Raw genomic sequence first — 18517 nt, forward strand, 5'->3', positions numbered from 1 at the left:
ATACTCCATAATCCCAGGTGGGGTGCCAATTTGTTAATCTGGGGTGGGGGGAAATAAAGCAGACTTTGAAGAATAGGATACTCCTTCAGCTGGTCCAATCTCAATGGTTGTAGTCTCTCATACAATTGCAGCTGAATGGGCAGAAGTTTTGGCACAAAGATTTCATTTTTTTTCTGTGCCATATCCCTCTGCTCACATCAATCTTTCTATGCAAAGCAACCCTGCACAAGTTCTCAGGGCATGGGCATAACAGCAAACCTCTCACACAAATTGCTTCTAGCCTAGCGCAGGCAAAGCTCTTTCTTACCCTCACAAGCCAAACCTCACAGCCCATAGTTCTTATTGCTTTCAGGTCTTCCAACTCTTACCAGAGTGTCCATCAAGCTGTACCTTCAGCACTGCAAGGCATTTCTTAAGCCAAGAATTCAAGTTCATCCACATTCCTCTTGAAAATCGGCTCCAAAAGGCCAAAGCTACAAAGTCAGGTTTCAGGCAGCAATAACACCACTCTCAGTACCAACTTTATTGTTGCATTTAAGTTCACAATATTGGCAGAAAACACGCATCCAAGAGCAGCTTGAAGAAAAAAGAGCTTGTTTTGGCTTACAGACTTGAGGGGAAGCTCCAAGATGGCAGGGGAAAATAATGACATGAGCAGAAGGTGAACTTCACCTCCTTACCAGCATCAGGTAGACAACAGCAACAGGAGGGTGTGCCAAACACTGCCATGAGGACACTGGCTACAATACCCATAAGCCTTCCCCCAACAATACACTGCCTCCAGGAGGCTTTAATTCCAATGGCCATCAGCTAGGGACCTAGCATTCAGAACACCTAAGTTTATGGGGAACATCTGGATCAAACCACCACGCCCATATAGTCTTCCCGCGGGAAGACTGCATTACATGACTGCTCTCCATAATGGACTCGTCATTGTCCACTTGCTGAAGTATATCCTGCCATTAGTGGGTCTTTTTTTTTCATTCCGAGCTTAATTGAGTAAACCTAACTAAAGTCCTGTAGCAAAACAAATCTTAATCCAGTTGTTTGGGTATTTGTGAAGAGTTTGGGCATATTGGCTCTACTTCTTTTCAGCAGCTTGGGCCTCTGTAAGTTTGGTATGTTTTACTTTACTCCACATTCTAGAAAATATCTTCATGCTATAAGGATAAGTACACCATAAAATTTTATTTTAATTATCTACATGAATTGAAATACTGAAGTACTGTATTATTTTATATATAAATTGAAAACATCATTATGCAGAGATACCTATTATAAAGATTTCTCCTTCTATCAGTGAATTATGCATTCACCAGTCACAACAACTTATGGATGACTGTCTTTTCGGTTAAAAACAAAGCCATGATATTACAACTGAATAATTCTAGAATTAACCCATGGGATTGTTTTCACTTTTAGACTTAATTTTGGAAATGTCTCCATGTTACTTTGTAAATGACAAAGAAGATTAAATTTATAATGAAAGGGAATGATAGCTAACTTGCTTTTCTTCTAGGAAAAGGAATGTGGGCTAGGCTGGCAGCAGCTTCAAAGCTATGCTCTTGAATTCTTATTTTCTGCACTGTTGTGTTTGCATCAAAATCACTTTTATTCTCTTCCTCTCGTGCATGCATCCCTTTTCTCCCTCTTCTCTCTCACTCTTCTTCCTCTCCAGTTATAATACAGTCTTAGATTTTAAAAAAATTACTTATAAAATAAGAAATGAGAAATAAATTGCATTTGTTTTACAATTTTTGGCTACCATTAAAATATTTCCTGGACAAGCTGGAGAAATGGCTTAGTGTTTAAAGCATTTGCCTCCAAAGCCTAAGGATCCAGGTTTGATTTCCCAGTTCTCATGTACACCAGATGCACAAGGTGGCACATGTGTCTTGGGTTTATTTGCAGTGACTAGAGGCCCTGGTGTGCCCATTTTCTCTTTGTCTCTCTCTCAAACAAATAATTTTTTTTAAAAAATTTAAAAAGAATATTCCTGGGAGGCTGAGGTAGGAGGGTCACCATGTGTTCAAAGCCAGCTTGGGGCTACAGAGTGAGTTTCAGGTTAGCCTGTGCTAGAGTGAGACCCTGATTCTAATAACAACAGTATAATAATAATAACAGTATTATTATTGTATAAACCACATGGTGCTCAACTGAATATAACTTTAAAATCAAAAAACCAATACATTTAAAATAGTTTCATATTTTTATTCTTTTGTTGTTGAAGAAGAGGATAATTTACTGAAGAAGAGGATTGTATAGACATCATTAACTCTGTTCTCCACTTTTGCCATCAGAGGCATGGAACAGCTCCCCCTCCCCTGCAGCTGCCTCCTCCATACAGAGCCTCATCTTCAGACCGTGATGAAGATGAAGAAGAAGGTGCAGCGACTGACAGTGAGTTCCTTTTCATTGTTTAGGGCAGCTGCAGTATTTACTAAGTTATGCTGCCCTAATTGTTGTGGACTATCAGCTGTGGCCGTAGGCTCTTACAAAATGTGCGTGGACAAAGAGTGAAAAGTAAAAGTTTTATCTCTGAAACTTCTGTGGCTTTAAGTTCCTAGGCCTCTTCTTTGAAATGGACAGAGGATACTGAAGGGTGATGTTCTGTTCTGTGTTTTAATTTCACTAATAGGCTGTGAATAAAGAAGTGCTAAGTTCTTGGAATTGGAGTTTGATTCAGGATAATCTCAGTTGGGCATGTACACTGGAACCTGATCATGTGTGAAAAATCAAAAACAAACAAAAAAAGAATGTAGCCGGGTGTGGTAGCACATGCCTTTAATCCCACCACTTGTGAGACAGAGGTAGGACGATTGTCATGAGTTCAAGGCCACCCTGAGACTACATAGTGAATTCCAGGTCAGCCTTAGCTAGAGTGAGACCTTACCTCAAAAAAAAAAAAAAAAAAAAACCACGTGTGAGCTGCAGGAAACTGAGTCACATGGACAGCTGGGGTTCATCTTACAATTTTTCATTGCTCTGCTTCAGTCAGACCAATGTAGTGCATGCAGTTACAGAAATGCTTCTGAAAAAGCACTTGCATTTCCTTTGTCAATGTTCAGCTTATGCAGTTAAACCTGGAGAGGTGTGCATGATGGGTGTAGCTGGCAGGGTGCATGTATGTGTGATGTGCTGTGGTGTTCTGAGTAAATGTAGGGCAGCTGTACAGGTTGACTACGGGTGGGAGGGAGGGAAGAAAGGAAGAGGAATAAGGCAGAGAAGCTTGGGTCCAAATATCCCCTTCAGAGGCATACCCTTTGTGGCTCAACTTTAGGTTTCACCTCTTAAAGGTTATACCCCATCCCAGTAGTGCCACAGGCTGGCCACCAGGCCTTTAACAGATGGGACTTGGAGGGGTATATAAGATCCAAATCACAAGAACAACCAGTATGGATGATCACATAGGAATATGCATATATCATTGAGAGAAAAGACTCTTATTTATTTATCTTTATGATATGATAATTTTTTTTTCTTTTCTTTTGGTTTTTCAAGGTAGTGTTTCATTCTAACCCTGGCTGACCTGGAATTCACTATATAGTCTCAGGGTAGCCTTGAACTCATAGTGATCCTCCTACCTCTGTCTCCCAAGAGATGGGATAAAAAGTATGGGCCACCACACTTGGCTTTTTTGTTCATTTATTTTTTTATTTTTTTATTTGAGAGCGACAGACATAGAGAGAAAGACAGATAGAGGGAGAGAGAGAGAATGGGCGCACCAGGGCTTCCAGCCCCTGCAAACGAACTCCAGACGCGTGCGCCCCCTTGTGCATCTGGCTAACGTGGGACCTGGGGAACCGAGCCTCGAACCGGGGTCCTTAGGCTTCACAGGCAAGCGCTTAACCACTAAGCCATCTCTCCAGCCCTTTTTTTTGGCTTTTTGAGGGAGGTTCTTACTCTAGCCCAAGCTGACCTATAATTTACTATATAGTCTCAGGCTGGTCTTGAACTTACAGTGATCCTCCTGCCTAGGCCTCTTGAGTACTGGAAATAGAGGTGTTTACCACCACAATCAGCAGAGAAAGAAAGGGCATGCCGGGGCCTCCAGCCACCCCCCCCCCCCCAGAAAAAAGCATGCATGCACCGCCACTTTGTGTTTCTGGCTTTCTGTGAGTACAGGGGAATTGAACTTGGGTTGTTAGTCTTTACAGGCAAGTACCTTAGCTGCTGAGCCATCTTTCCAGCCCTTTTATTATTATTTTTTTACTTGTATGAAAATACCTTTATGAAACCCATCACTATGTATAATGACTATATTCTCATAAAAATAATGTGCAGAAAACCAAGAGAGATTATTAGTATATAGACAAGTAAGTGTGCTTCAGCTGTAGACTTGTTACTTTTCTTTCTAAAGGGAAAGTTTAAAAAAAAAAAAAACAGGGAGCCTGATTACTTTGTAAATCTGATATAAGGACTAAGCTATTTCTTTCTTTATTTTGAAAGAGAGAGAGAAATATTTAGATATATATATAGAGACAAAGAAAGAATGGGCATGCCAGGGCCTTCAGCTGCTGCAAATGAATTCAAGATGCATATGCCTACTTGTGCATCTGTCTTATGTATGTACTGGGGAATCGAACCTAGGTCTTGTGGCTTTGGTGGCAAGCACCTTAACCACTAAGCCATCCCTCCAGCTCTCAATTTTTAAACTACTGGTTGTAATTCACAACTGCCAGGAGTCTGTCTTCTTTCATTACCTTGAGGCAAGGTTCACTGCTTCTTTTGCCAGGCTAGCTGGCCCCCAAGCATCTTGAGATCTCATGTCTCTGTCTCCCTTCTCATTCATAGGTATGGCTGGGATTATAAGTATCTTACCTCCCTCCCTTGCATGAAACTCCTCTCCCTGACAATAAATCTAGATGCATTTTCGTTCCCAGGCCTTCTTACTTGTAATTTCCTTCACATTTTTATTGCCATAATTGTAGTCACTTTGCAGTGGTCACTGTAGTTAGTTAGGTGTAGACATCATAGTCTAAGTATACTCTTGTCTGATGCTCAGAAAACTCTTGAAGGAGATACTGAGCTTCCTGCCTTACCTGGTGGCTTAGTCCAGTACACATTCCTTTTTCTTTTCTAGCACTTAAAAATATAGCACTTATTAATGCCAGGTCAGCCTGTACCAGAGTGAGACCCTACCTCGAAAAACCAAAAAAAAAAAAAAAAAAAAAAGCACTTAAAAAAATATATATTGTCTGTTGTGTTTGTGTGTGCAAGCATGAATAGTTCTGATATTTATACAACTCTGTAAGTTTACTAAAAATCATTGATTTGGTTTGTGCATTTGTAACGTACAGCTTTCAAATGATTTCAGACTTTAGCCATGAAGTAGATAATCTCATATACAAGGAAATCCAAGTAGTACATGACTTTAATGAAGAGAATAAACAAGGATGTATTAAACAATGTATGCATTGATAGTGATGAATCTGAAAACCTTAAAGCTCATCTGAAGTGTGGCTAATACTAGTTGAGTATTCCGAAGCCAAGAGCGATGAATTTGCCCAAAACCACTACGTAAGGTGTTGATGACTCAGAACTGGGCCCCTGGGTCTCACAAAGTGTGTGCAGCCACACTGAGCCTCCCCCTCAGTGCCTTCCTTGGGCTTGTAGCATGTACCAGGCACAAATTAAACAGAGGTGTATTGAGCAACTAGTACCATTTTTGGTGGGCAGTTTTGTCAACTGTATAGATGATCTCCACCTTGCCAGCAGATGTTGCTGCAGTCATCAGCAGTTACCACAAGGCCTCTGTGCTTTACATGCTCTCTTCCCAGGAGCAAGTGGCACTGATGACTGTCCAAAGCAGCACAGTTCATTTTTAGAGCACATCAGCTTACTTGCTGCCCTTTTCATAAAATTATTGGTAGACATAAAGTGATTTCTTCATCAACTACCTTTAGTCATTGAACCATTTTTAAGTGTAACATAAGGCAATATTTATGACTGGTAGAATATATGAAGCCTAGACAAAGTATATTAACATTGTTTGTATTGCTTTCCTAGGACAGGTAGAGTTTCTTCAGTTTCCCTAAGAACAAAGTCACAATGATTAAATCACCTTTTATAAGACATAGACAATAATCTCAGTGATAATCACCCAGTAAAACAGCATGAACAAGACAGAACCATCTTAAGTTTACAGTGTTTTTGTTGGTGTTTTTGTTTTTTTCCAACGTAGGGTTTCACTCTGGCCCAGCCTGACCTGGAATTCATTATTGTTGTCGCAGGGGGACCTTGAACGCATAGTGATCCTCCTACCTCTGCCTCCGAAGTGCTGGAATTAAAGGCATGTACCACCACTCCTGGCTTTATATATAAATATATGTAAAATGTATATATATTTATAGCTTTTTTTGTTTTTGCTTTTTTGAGGTAGGGTTTCAACTCAGACTGACCTGGAATTCACTATGTAGTCTCAGAATAGCCTTGAACCCATGGCAATCCTCCTACCTCTGCCTCCCCAGTGCTGGGATTAAAGGCGTGCACCACCATGTCCAGCTTTATAATTTTCTTAATATTTTTTTTAATTTTTATTTTATTTGAGAGTGACAGAGAGAGAGAGAGAAAGAGTCAGGTAGAGAGAGAGAATGGATGCACCAGGGCTTCCAGCCACTGCAAACAAACTCCAGACACATGCACCCCCTGGTGCATCTGGCTAATGTGGGTCCTGGGGAATCGAGCCTTGAATCGGGGTCCTTAGGCTTCACAGGCAAGCGCTTAACCACTAAGCCATCTCTCCAGCCCTATAATTTTTTTTTATTGACAACTTCTATACTTACAGACAATAAACCTTGATAATTTCCTCCCCTCCCCCACTTCTACTTCACAACTGCACTCTATCATATCCCCTCCCTCTCTCCATTAGTCTCTCTTTTATTTTGATGTCATCATCTTTTCCACCTACTATGAGGACCTTGTGAAGGTAGTGCTAGGTACTGTGAGGCCATGGATATCAAAGCCAATTTCTGTCTGGACAGGTGCATTGTAAGGAGTGGGACCCTTCCTTTGACTCATACATTCTTTCCTCCACCTCTTCTGCAGTGGACTCTGAGCCTTGGAGGGTGTGATAGAGACATTTCAGTGCTGGGCACTCCTACATCCCTTCTTCTCAGCACTATGTTGCCTTTTGGGTCATCCCAGTGGTCACTGTCATCTAAAGAGAGAAGCTTCTCTAACCAGAAGTGTAGCATTAATATATGAATATGAACATTAAGTGTAGTGCTTACTGGGCAGTTTGGTGAGCATAATATATGCATTTTAGCAAGACAAGAGCAGACTTTACACCCCTAAGGCTCATGACCTCCCCCACCATAGGCTTTTAATGAGGTTTTCAGTACCAGGCATGTATTCCCTCCCACAAAGTGGTCCTCCAGTCCAATTAGAGAGCAGTTGGTTTCCCCCAGAGTATACATGCCCCTATTATACTCTGTTGTAATCAGGTTCACATTGCTGGTAGAAATCATCCAACCAAGAGCAGCTTATGGGAGAAAAGAGGTTTATTTGGGCTTACAGGCTCAAGGGAGAAGTTCCATGGTGCAGGGAAAAAGATGGCATGAGCAGAGGGTCACCCCCTGGCCAACATCAGGTAGACAATAGCAACAGGAGAGTGTGCCAAACACTGCCAAGGGGACACTGGCTATAACACTCATAAGCCCGCCCCCAACAATACACTGCCTCCAGGAGGTGTTAATTCCCAAATCTCCATCAGCAGGGAACCTAGCATTCAGAACATTTAAGTTTATGGGAGACACCTGAATCAAACCACCACACACCTGTTCAGTCATTTGGCCTGTTTGGCCAAACTTGAGACTTCCAGTGTCCACTGTTTTTACTGCTGATGACTTCTGTCTCCCACAGGGCTGCCTGCAGTGCAGCTTTTTCTAGCTTTTAGTCAGCTGGTCTACAGGGAGAAGGTTCAGCTCAACTCCAATTTGATTTCTCAGTGCCCGTGCCGCCCAGGCATGTGGAGTCTTCAGCAATAGGGTCTTACCATCTATTTCTAGTGGGAAACCTCAAGGGCCTTGGCAATAGCCTGTAATGTTTTGGAGGCAACAGGGACCTCTCTGGCCAACAATTCACTGGAATACTGAAATATTTCCACTAAGTCTGTGGATTCTGGGTGCCCTTTTATTTATTTTTTTTTTTTGACAATGCAAATCAGAAAGGAAAGAATAAAAATGAAAGTTAAGGTTAAATTTTACTTTTAGGAACTGGGAAAATGGCTTAGTGGTTACGGCATGTACTGCGAAGCCTAAGGACCTGGGTTTGATTCCCTAGGACCCACGTAAGCCAGATGCACAAGGAGGCACATGTGTCTGGAGTTCCTATGCAGTGGCTAGAGGCCCTGGTGTGCCCATTTTCTTTCTCTCTCTTTCTCTCTCATATATAAACAAATAAAATATTCTTTTAAAAATTTACTTTTAACCAGGCATGGTGGTACATGCCTTTACTTTCAGTACTTGGGAAGCTGAGTTTGGAGAATCGCCATGATTTGGAGGTCCACCTGGGGCTACAGAGTGAGTTCCAGATCAGGCTTGGCTAGAGTGAGACCCTGTCTTGAAAAACATTAAAAACTTAAGCCAAAGCTGGGCGTGGTGGCGCACTCCTTTAATCCCAGCACTTGGGAGGCAGAGGTAGGAATATCGCTGTGAGTTTGAGGCTACCCTGAGAATACAGAGTGAATTCCAGGTCAGCCTGTGCTAGAGTGAGACCCTACCTTGGAAAACCAAAAAGAAACAAAAAAACAAAAAAACTTAGGCCAAGGCATGGTGGTGCACGCCTTTAATCCTAGCACTTCAAGGCAGAGGTGGGAGGATCACTGTGAGTTCAAGGCCACCCTGAGACTACATCGTGAATTCTAGGTCAGCCTGGGCTAGTTGGAAACCCTGCCTCAAAAAAAATAAAATAAAATAAATTTAAGTTGTATTATATTTTCCTATTTCCTCTGTAGTTAATTGTCCTGTTATGAACTCTTTATTGTCATAATTAGCCATTAATTTGAGGCTGGTGAGGTTGGCTTTATATTTTAGCATTTTTTAAGCTGTAAAAATGTCTTAAGCTTTAGGCCCTGATACTGTTCAGGTGAATTTACTGTTAATATACATGAAAATGTATTGTTGAATATTTTTGTCTCCTGGTGTTCTTAACTCTTGTTTTTCCATGACTAGGCATACAATGATGACAAAAATGATTTCTTTAAAAAAATTCTGCAGTTCACAGAGAAATGTTTGGAGAGACAGACGTGGTGGTGTATGCCTTTAATCCCAGCACTTGGGAGGTAGAGGTAGGAGGATTGCCCTGAGTTTGAGGCCACCCTGAAACTACATAGTGAATTCCAGGTCAGTCTGGGCTATAGTGAGACTCTACCTTGAAAAACCAAAAAAAGAAAGAAAGGAAAAGAAAAAAGAAAGGCTTGGAGACATTGCAATAATTGTAGCTTGTCATATACTATATAAATATGCTAGGGTGTTGCTAGGTAAAGGATATGAGGTAGGTTCAATTACTTTTGTAGCAATTTCTCTAAAGTTACTTGGTTTTTCTGTTTTTCCTCCCAAAGCTAACTTGAAGTCTTGGCTATGTAGATGGAACTTGTACTGTGTGTTTAAAATGTCACAAAGCTGAGCATGACTCTCTCTAGAGCATTGCAGCAGTGCACTGATTTCTTTGTGACAAGCATGATGCTGTGCTGGGAGTAATGAGCAAGAGAGAAGTTAATGACTGCACCCAGACTTGGGACAGGCTAAAATCCTCACTGTCTCTTTTAATTTGTATTTGGAAGATGCCACTATGTGATGCAGAGCTTTTCAACGGGAAAATTGGAACATTAACATGGTCTTCATTTAAGCTGGCTGTGGAACAAATGGTTGGATTCATATTGCCTCCCGCTCTGGGGAAAGCTCTGCTCCCTGTTGGAGCTGGGTGGCTGAGTGTCACGGAGGCAGCATGCGGCATCTGGTGTCAGAGGCTCAGACAGTGGAAACCCAGGATTTTGCTTCTCCTGGTGTACTTTTTCCAGGCAGCTTTCCTTACTGACAGATATGGCTACTAGCTTCGAGCTAGCTTGAAATTAGTTTAATTGATTGCTTTTCATGATAGAAACAGACTGACAGGTTACCCTTAAGGAAAATAAAATCTGAGGGAAAAAGGAAAAAGAAAATAGGCCCAAGGTCGTCGGGAGAGAGGGAAGAGTCACTGGTGAAGACTGGAGCTGCTGCCTGCACTGACTGTCGGGGGAATGCAGATACCCTGAAGGGAACTTGTGGCCAGCATGGTCCACGGGGGTTTCCCAGGTAAGGTTTTTGTGCCCGTATAGTCTGTGGAGATCCTGAGCTCAGTTTGTTGTGTCGGTGTTAGTGCAGAGAATGATGTTGCAAAGGAGTAAGGAACAGGAAACTCAGGCATCTGCGAAGAGTAAGGGATATGTGTATGTGCATGCTGGAAGCAAGCCTCACATTTTCTTTGTGAGTATTGTAGCTTCAGCCTTCATGTTTCCAAACAGTGGACCACAATTATCAGACTTTCAAGAAGATAGAAGTAATTTTCCTGCCAAAATTCTTACTACTCTGTTCATGGGGTTTCCTGCCTTTCAGAATTGTAACTGAGAAGTAGACCTGGACGTTTGTTAACATGACTGCTGCTACTTGTGACTTCTTCACAATAAAAGAGAAGAGGTGACTTACATTAGAATAAGGATATTCTGGTGAATTTCAAAACTGGTTACTCAGCATTTTGTCATAGCTGCAAACAGAAGACATTGAGGAATCACAGCAGCAAACAAAAGGTGCTTTTTCTAAGTTAGAGACTAGCACCTGAATATCTTTTGTTAATTGTGATTGAGGTCCTGTGCCCCATTTATGTAAGCCTACAACTGGAAACTCCCTGGGGCTGGGGGCTCAGCCTTTGGAATCATTCCCAGTGACTTCCTGTAAGACACACGATCTTGACATTGTTTCTGGACTGATGATAGACTTCATGCAGGGGTGCTCTCTTCTGCATGTGCTTCTGCTTGACTTAAAAAATTAACTTATTACAACCAGAGCTTTTACCAAAATAAGATATGGAATATTTAAACCTATTAAAGGCCTTCTTGCTTGAGTATTTTTGCCTAAAGGTGTCAATTATAAGCTTAAAAAGTCAGATACTTCATTTACAGCCTTCCTTGTTATTTTCAGCAGTCTGCATGCAAATTAGATTATCTCTACAGCAACAGTAGGATGCGCAACATTCCTGATTTAATCACACAAACCTTATTGCTGGCTGTGCTGTCAGAGTAACTGAGAAAGAACTTTGTTTTTTCCTGCAGCATAATTTCTGAAGATCTGCATGTGAGGTCCTCAGCTGTGTGAGACCCAGGGCTGTGATTTCAGTCTAGAGGAAATAGCTATTGAAGGGATATGTCACAGACTCCCTGTAGCAACAGCTGTCTATGTTATGTACTTAGTTATTATCTTTAGTGACTGCTCTGGGTGAATGCAATGGGGCAAGAAGGTAAGAAATACCACTCCCACATGTCTGGTATGGTTTCCTGTTTAGATAGATATGTAGCTTTTAATATAATTGTTTTTGTTATTTTTCCTTTTCATTTACAATATTGCCAGTATTTTCAGATACTTGAATAGCTTGAAGAATTCATATTATGTTTTGAAAATGTTTGTTCCAATCAGCTAGTAGTTGTATTTTCATCTAACAAACTATTTTGTTTAGCTGATTAGTTTTTGAAACAGTCCTTCATGGCCTTGAACTTACTGTGTTACTGCTGCTGACCTTGACTTCATGATCCTCCTTCCTCTATCTTCTAAATGTTAGATGACAGGCATCTGTCACCATATCCAGCTGATGGAAAACTTTTGTAGAAAACTTGGAGTGGTTTATCCATGATTGGCACCAGCTTGCAATTATAGGTCATCAAAGAGTTTTGGTGTCTTAAGCAATGCTAAGCCTAAAGGAGAAATGTATTATCTACTATAATCTTTGACCTTTTTTGTTGTTGTTGTTGCTTTGAGTTTTTGAGGTAAGGTTTCAGTCTTGCCCAGCTCGACCTGGAATTCACTATGTAGTCTTAGATTGGCCTTGGACTCACAGTGGTCCTTTTACATTTGCCTCCCGAGTGCTGGTATTAGAAGCGTGCACCACCCTGCCCTGCTAGAATCTTTCTTTAAAGAGAAAGTATGTGGGCGTTGGGTGAGAAGGTATGCACCTGTCATGTTAGCACTTGGGAGGCTGAGGCAGGGGTATTCCTGAAGGCTCTAGGCTAGCGTGGGCTGCATAGTAAGACCCTGTGTAGAGGAAGGGACAGGGGTATGGACGAAAATGAGGACTGAATCTGTAGAGACAAAGAAGCACTGAAGCATGGCCATGAAGGGGAAGAAACTGTCTGCCCAAGAAGGGGAGCATGACACCAAGTGCTCAGACTCCAAGACCTTATTTTCTGAAACAGAAGTCACATGATAAACAACCCAAGGAGAATCCATGTGGAACTAATGCATGTCATTACTTTTATTGCTTCAGGAGAATAGTATGCTTTGATTCATTTTTAATTCAGCATGTCTTCATGACTTACACAGAAGACACATACAGTAAATATAAAATGAAAGTAAATGAATGAATGTCAAGGTACATGGAGTTATGCAAAAAGGATGGGAGTGTGGAGGGTTGGCGACATTGGGTTCTTCTGTCTCTTGATATTTTATGTATAGAGCAAACAGCACCAACCATCCCTGTGAAAAATTGTTTGCTTGCTTTCTCAGTCTTGTTTAGCCAAGCCAGAAAAGAGTAAGAATTTTGGCTGATGTATACTTTGACTAGGTTTTTAGAGTTTATCATTTTAAATTTCTTAAGTTCTTAGCACTAGTTAGACACCTATTGTTCTGTGTACTCACTGCAGTACTTTTTAAAATATGATATTATTTTGTTATTGTTGTAGTTCACACATCATGTATTCAAAAGCAACATAAATTCACATGTGTTCTTGATTATTCTTAATATAAAAATGTCATAGGTTAGCATATTAAAGCTATCATAGATTTCTTTGACACACAAAAAAGGTATGTAAATTCTGCCAAAATTGTAATTTGAAAAGGCAATAAGACAACATGTACTCTTAATAGAGTTTATACATTAAAGCTAAAACCCAACCATTTATAAGTGTCATACTTACATACTGTATCATCTAATCATTTGATTGTAAATTCTTTGAATAAGATAAAAATGAATGAGGATATCAGAATACTTTTATGTATTTTAAAAAAAACAGAGGCTGTGGAGATGGCTCAGTGGTAAGAACACTTGTTATGCAAGAATGTGGCCCTCAGGGGCCTGTGACTGCCCCAGTTTGATTCCCCAGCACCTATATAAAGAGCTGGGTGTGGCCCTGTGTGTACATCTGTAATCTCAGTCCTAAGGGGTGTGGGGATGTCACAGAGACTGGAGAATTACTGGAGCTCAGTGACCGAAAGTGGCAGCTCTGAGTTGAGTGAGACACTATCTTAAGGAAAAAGGCAGATAAGTGAAAAGAGGAGGATACCAGATACTGACTTCTGGCTTGCGCACACGCGCGCGCGCACACACACACAAACACACGTACACACCATATATCACATCACATATAACCCCCTATATACACACACGCATCACACCACACATAACCCCACACACATGTGCACACACCACACACAAACTACACATAATTCAAAATATTAAAGCACCCTGTAATCTATGATTTTATATCTGTACAAAATTGGGCAATGTTTGCTTTCCTAGTTCTATGCTTTTGACTATTTAAAGGAACCATGCAGTATTTTATTTACCTGTCATCCATGAGTGGATGCTTGAGTTATGGCCCTTGGTAGCCATCATTGTCTTACCTAGTTTTATGATCTCATGACAACTTAGGGATCTTACAGCATTACTTCACTTCTCTTCTAAGAAGATGGATGTATACTTCCTCATATACTGTTTCCAAATCTTCTGGAACTATATCCAAAAAAGAGATTGTACAATCACATTGTAGTTTTTTAATATATGGGTGTGTGTGTGTATTTATTTATTTATTTGAGAGAGAGAGAGAATGGGCATTCCATGACCTCTAGCCACTGTAAACAAACTCCAGTTGCATGCTTCACCATGTGCATATAGTTTACGTGAAATCTGGAGAACTTAGGCTTCATGGGCAAGTGTTTTAACCACTAAGCTGTCTCTCCAACCCAACATTGAAGTTCTTAATTTTTTTTGAGGGATTACCATACTATTTTCACGACAGTTACCCCTTTTACAGCCTAACAACCGTGCATCTATAAGGGTTCTGATTTTCCCATGTACTCACACGTGTTTCTCTTTTATAATAGCTATTCAAGTGAAATGATGATTGTTTTGATGTGTGTTTCTATAATAATTACTGAGGCACAGTATCTTTTCATATGCATCTTGGCATATCATTATATATAGAAAGGTCTGTTCATGACTTTTGTCCAGTTTAGAACTGTGTTATCTTGCCTTGGTACTGAATAGTAGGATTTTTATGTATATATGAAGGGAATGAACCTCTTTATCAAATATATTTTCCATTTATTTGGTCTTCTTCATACTCTGTTGATGAACCAAGATTTTTAATTTCTTATAGCTCCCATTTATTAGAGCCCTTTGTCTTTTTCATCTTTGTTTTTGTTATGCATGTCCAAGATACAAACTATTGCTAAGACCAGTGTCAGGAAGCATTGCCCATTTCATTCTAGAAGCCTTACAATAGCCAGGCATGGTGGTGTATGCCTTTAATCCCAGCATTTGGGAGGCAGAGGTAGGAGGATTGCCATGAGTTCGAGGCCACCCTGAGACCTGCATAGTTAATTCCAGGTCAGCCTGGACCAGAATGAGACCCTACCTCGAAAAACAAAAAAAAATTAAAAAAAAATAGAAGTCTTATAGTATGGGTGATAGACTTTATTTATTTATTTGACTCCATTTTAAAAAATAGCTTTCGAGTGCTTGAGAGATAGCTCAGTGGTTAAAGAAACTTGCTTGTAAAGCCTGACAGCTTACCCATATAAAGTCAGATGCACAAAGTGGCATATGCATTTGGAATATATTTGCAGTGGCAGGAGAACTTGGCATGCCTATTTTCATTCTCTTCCTCCCTGTTTGTTTACAGATAAATAAATAGATAAAATATGTTTAAAAATAAATGAAAGGATCTTTAGGTTCACAGTAGAGCTAAGTCAAAAGTACACAGATTCCCTATTCTTCTTGCCCCTACTTTTGTCCCCACTATCACTACAGCTCATGTACCTTTAACCCAGTTGCCTGTGGTTCCATATTCCTAAAATACAGTTTCTAAATAAGAAGAAGATACCGAAAACATCCAGCACACAGTTTATCCAGCTTAATCTCTTCAGGTTTTTATTCAGTTAGATGTTTTTGTTGTATTTTTAGGTGCCTATGATCAAGCCCCAGGTCTGTGGGCATGTTATACACCCTGTACTACTCAGATCCATATTCAGACCTTTTCTTGGTAGTTCAGATAATGAATATTTATACATAGATGCTGTGCTGTGCCTCTGCCTGTCTTGAACATTTAGAGATGGCTTCTTCTCTTGGTGTGCTAACAAGATACTGTGGGACACAAGCAATAAACTGACTGAACTCACAGTGATCCTCTTGCCACTGGCTCCCAAGAATTAAAGGCTGTGCCACTACACCTGGCAATAAAAATATTTTAAAAACCATTTAGTTCATCTCAGTGCTATTTCCAAAATTTGATCTTTGTTGATTTCTCTCAAGATTAATTTAAAAATCTGAGATTATAGGGCTGGAGGGATGGCTTAGCAGTTAAGGCATTTGCCTACAAAGCCTAAGGACCCAAGTTCAAGGCTCAATTTTCCAGGACCCACATTAGCCAGATGCACAAGGGGTCGCACAAGTCTGGAGTTCGTTTGCAGTGGCTGGAGGCCCTGGTGCACCCATTCTCTCTCTTCCCCCCCCTTTTTATTTTATTTTATTTTTTTTTTGTTTTGTTTTTCGAGATAGGGTCTCATTCTAGCCCAGGCTGACCTGGAATTCACTATGGAGTCTCAGGGTGGCCTCGTCCCCCCCCCTTTTTAAATAAAAATAAAAATCTGAGATTATAACCAAGCCATTGCCATTCCTTTTCAGACCTCTCTAGCACTGAACTACATCCCAATCCAATGATTTCTAAAAGGGCCTATTAAAATGATAATGATGAATCTGATGATCCCATGGTCCCATCTCCAGAGATTGAGATTTTTATTTTTTTATTTTTTTTATTTTTTTTATTTGAGAGCGACAGACACAGAGAGAAAGACAGATAGAGGGAGAGAGAGAGAATGGGCGCGCCAGGGCTTCCAGCCTCTGCAAACGAACTCCAGATGCGTGTGCCCCCTTGTGCATCTGGCTAACGTGGGACCTGGGGAACCCGAGCCTCGAACTGGGGTCCTTAGGCTTCACAGGCAAGCGCTTAACCGCTAAGCCATCTCTCCAGCCCCGAGATTGAGATTTTTAGATGTGGCACAGAGTCCAGACAATAGTGAACTCTGAGACCTACCTGGGGCAATCCAGTTCAGGAAACATAGTAGGAGTATACTGGCTCACCTGCTGAAAGACACCCTGCCATAAAAGGAATGCAGTTTAAGAGTGTGTGTTTGGATATAGGTGTGTATGGGACTTTCTTCCCAAATGAAAGCAAGTAAGGCCCTTTAGCACTAAGCTAACTTCCAGTCATCTTTAAAGCATAAAGCTGATCAGTGAACTTATATTTTGTCCCTCACCAACTGTATCTACCCCCTGCATGATTGCCTCAAAGATTCTCCACAACTCTCCTTGCCAAAGGGATTTTGCCGAGGGCCCATTTCTTATGGTATGGATAAAGAAAGGGGGAACTGGGATGAGACCTGTGGAAGTGAGAGATGAAGATAGTCCACCTGTAACTTCAGTTCTGACCTGACCCAGTTGCCCCAGTTTTGACGCTGACAGTAGTCAAACTGACTCGACGTGTGACAGAGTTTGGATTCTCTTATTAGACATACCACTTGTTGTAATTGAGCTTCCCATAAATCCTGCACTGTTTTTTTTCCCTGTCTTAACTAAGTGTGATTGTTTACAAAGTTTAGGTGCTGATTGCAGAATTAAGTCTTTGTCATGTGACTGAAAGAAAACTAATTTAATTTGGAACTTTTTTTTTAATTTTGGTTTTTTGAGGTAAGGTCTCACTGTAGCCCAGGTTAACCTGAAATACACTATGTAGTCTTAGGCTGGGTTGAACTCATAGTGATCCTCCTACCTCTGCCTGAATTTGAAACTTTTAATTTAATTTTTATTTTTTTCTTTTCTTTTTAAATTTTTATTAGCATTTTCCATGATTGTAAAAAATATCCCATGGTAATTCCCTGCCTAATTTTATTTTTAAATACAAGAGAGGAAGAACAAGATTGAGAGAGAGAAAATTGGTGCATTAGAGTCTCCAGCCACTGTACTCAAACTCCAGATGTGTGAGCCCCCTGTGTGTATGTGTGACCTTGCACACTTAACATCACCTTGTGCATCTGGCTTACATGGGATCTGAAGAGTCGAATATGAGTTCTTAGGCTGTAGAGATGACTTAGCAATTAAAGTGCTCGCCTGTGAATTTGGAACTTTTAATGCTTCTGATATTATCTAATACAAACCTCATTCCCTTTTCTTCTTTTAAAATACATTTCTTTTTAATATTTTATTTTTATTTATTTGAGAGAGAGAAGCAGAGAGAAATAGAATGGGTACTCCAGGCTCGCAGCCACTGCGAACAAACTCCAAACACATATGCCACCTTGTGCATATGGCTTAGGTGGGTCCTGGGGAATTGAACCTGGGTCCTTTGGCTTGGTAGGCAAGAGCCTTAATTGCTAAGCCCTCTGTCCAGCCCTTTCCCTTCTCTTTTAATTCACCCTCATAGCCTGGTAAGTAAAATGGTACCTCATATTTGCTGGAAGTCAAAAAAAATTTTTTTTAATTTTTTTGTTCATTTTTATTTATTTGAGAATGGCAGAGACAGAAAGAGGCAGAGAGAGAGAGAGAGAGAGAGGGAGGGAGGGAGGGAGGGAGAGAGAGAAAGAATGGTGCGCCAGGGCTTCCAGCCACTGCAAACAAACTCCAGATGCATGCGCCCCCTTGTGCATCTGGCTAATGTGGGTCCTGGGGAATCAAGCCTTGAACCGGGGTCCTTAGGCTTCACAGGTGAGTGCTTAACCACTAAGCCATCTCTCCAGCCTTGGAAGTCAAAATTTTTAATGAATAAATGGAATAAAATTAGCTATTACTCATCTACATTCTTATATTCCTTTTATTGCTGTTTTCAGGTAGGTTCTCATTCTAGCTCAGGCTGACCTTGGAATTCACTATGTGGTCTCAGGGTGGTCTCAAACTCATAGTGATCCTTCTACCTCTGCCTCCCAAGTGCTGGGATTAAAGGTGTGCACCACCATGCCTGGCTCTATGGATTACTCTTTTAATAGATTGTTTTTTTTTA

General features: G+C 40.7%; 1 protein-coding gene across 8 annotated transcripts in view; it reads left to right on the forward strand.

Moving 5' to 3' along the window:
• The window catches only part of Patj (PATJ crumbs cell polarity complex component), a 430613-nt gene that overhangs the window by 202436 nt on the left and 209660 nt on the right, over nt 1-18517 (forward strand). For 7 of the 8 annotated variants that reach the window (XM_045148899.1, XM_045148905.1, XM_045148902.1 and 4 more), the window contains exon 27: nt 2301-2400. In XM_045148899.1, the coding sequence (XP_045004834.1) occupies nt 2301-2400 (100 nt within the window). Of the gene's footprint in view, nt 1-2300; nt 2401-10150; nt 10296-18517 lie in introns of those variants that run through there. The other variant, XM_045148907.1, reaches the window with a different exon arrangement.

Source organism: Jaculus jaculus, chromosome 5 (assembly GCF_020740685.1).
Source record: "Jaculus jaculus isolate mJacJac1 chromosome 5, mJacJac1.mat.Y.cur, whole genome shotgun sequence".
NCBI classification, from domain to species: domain Eukaryota; kingdom Metazoa; phylum Chordata; class Mammalia; order Rodentia; family Dipodidae; genus Jaculus; species Jaculus jaculus.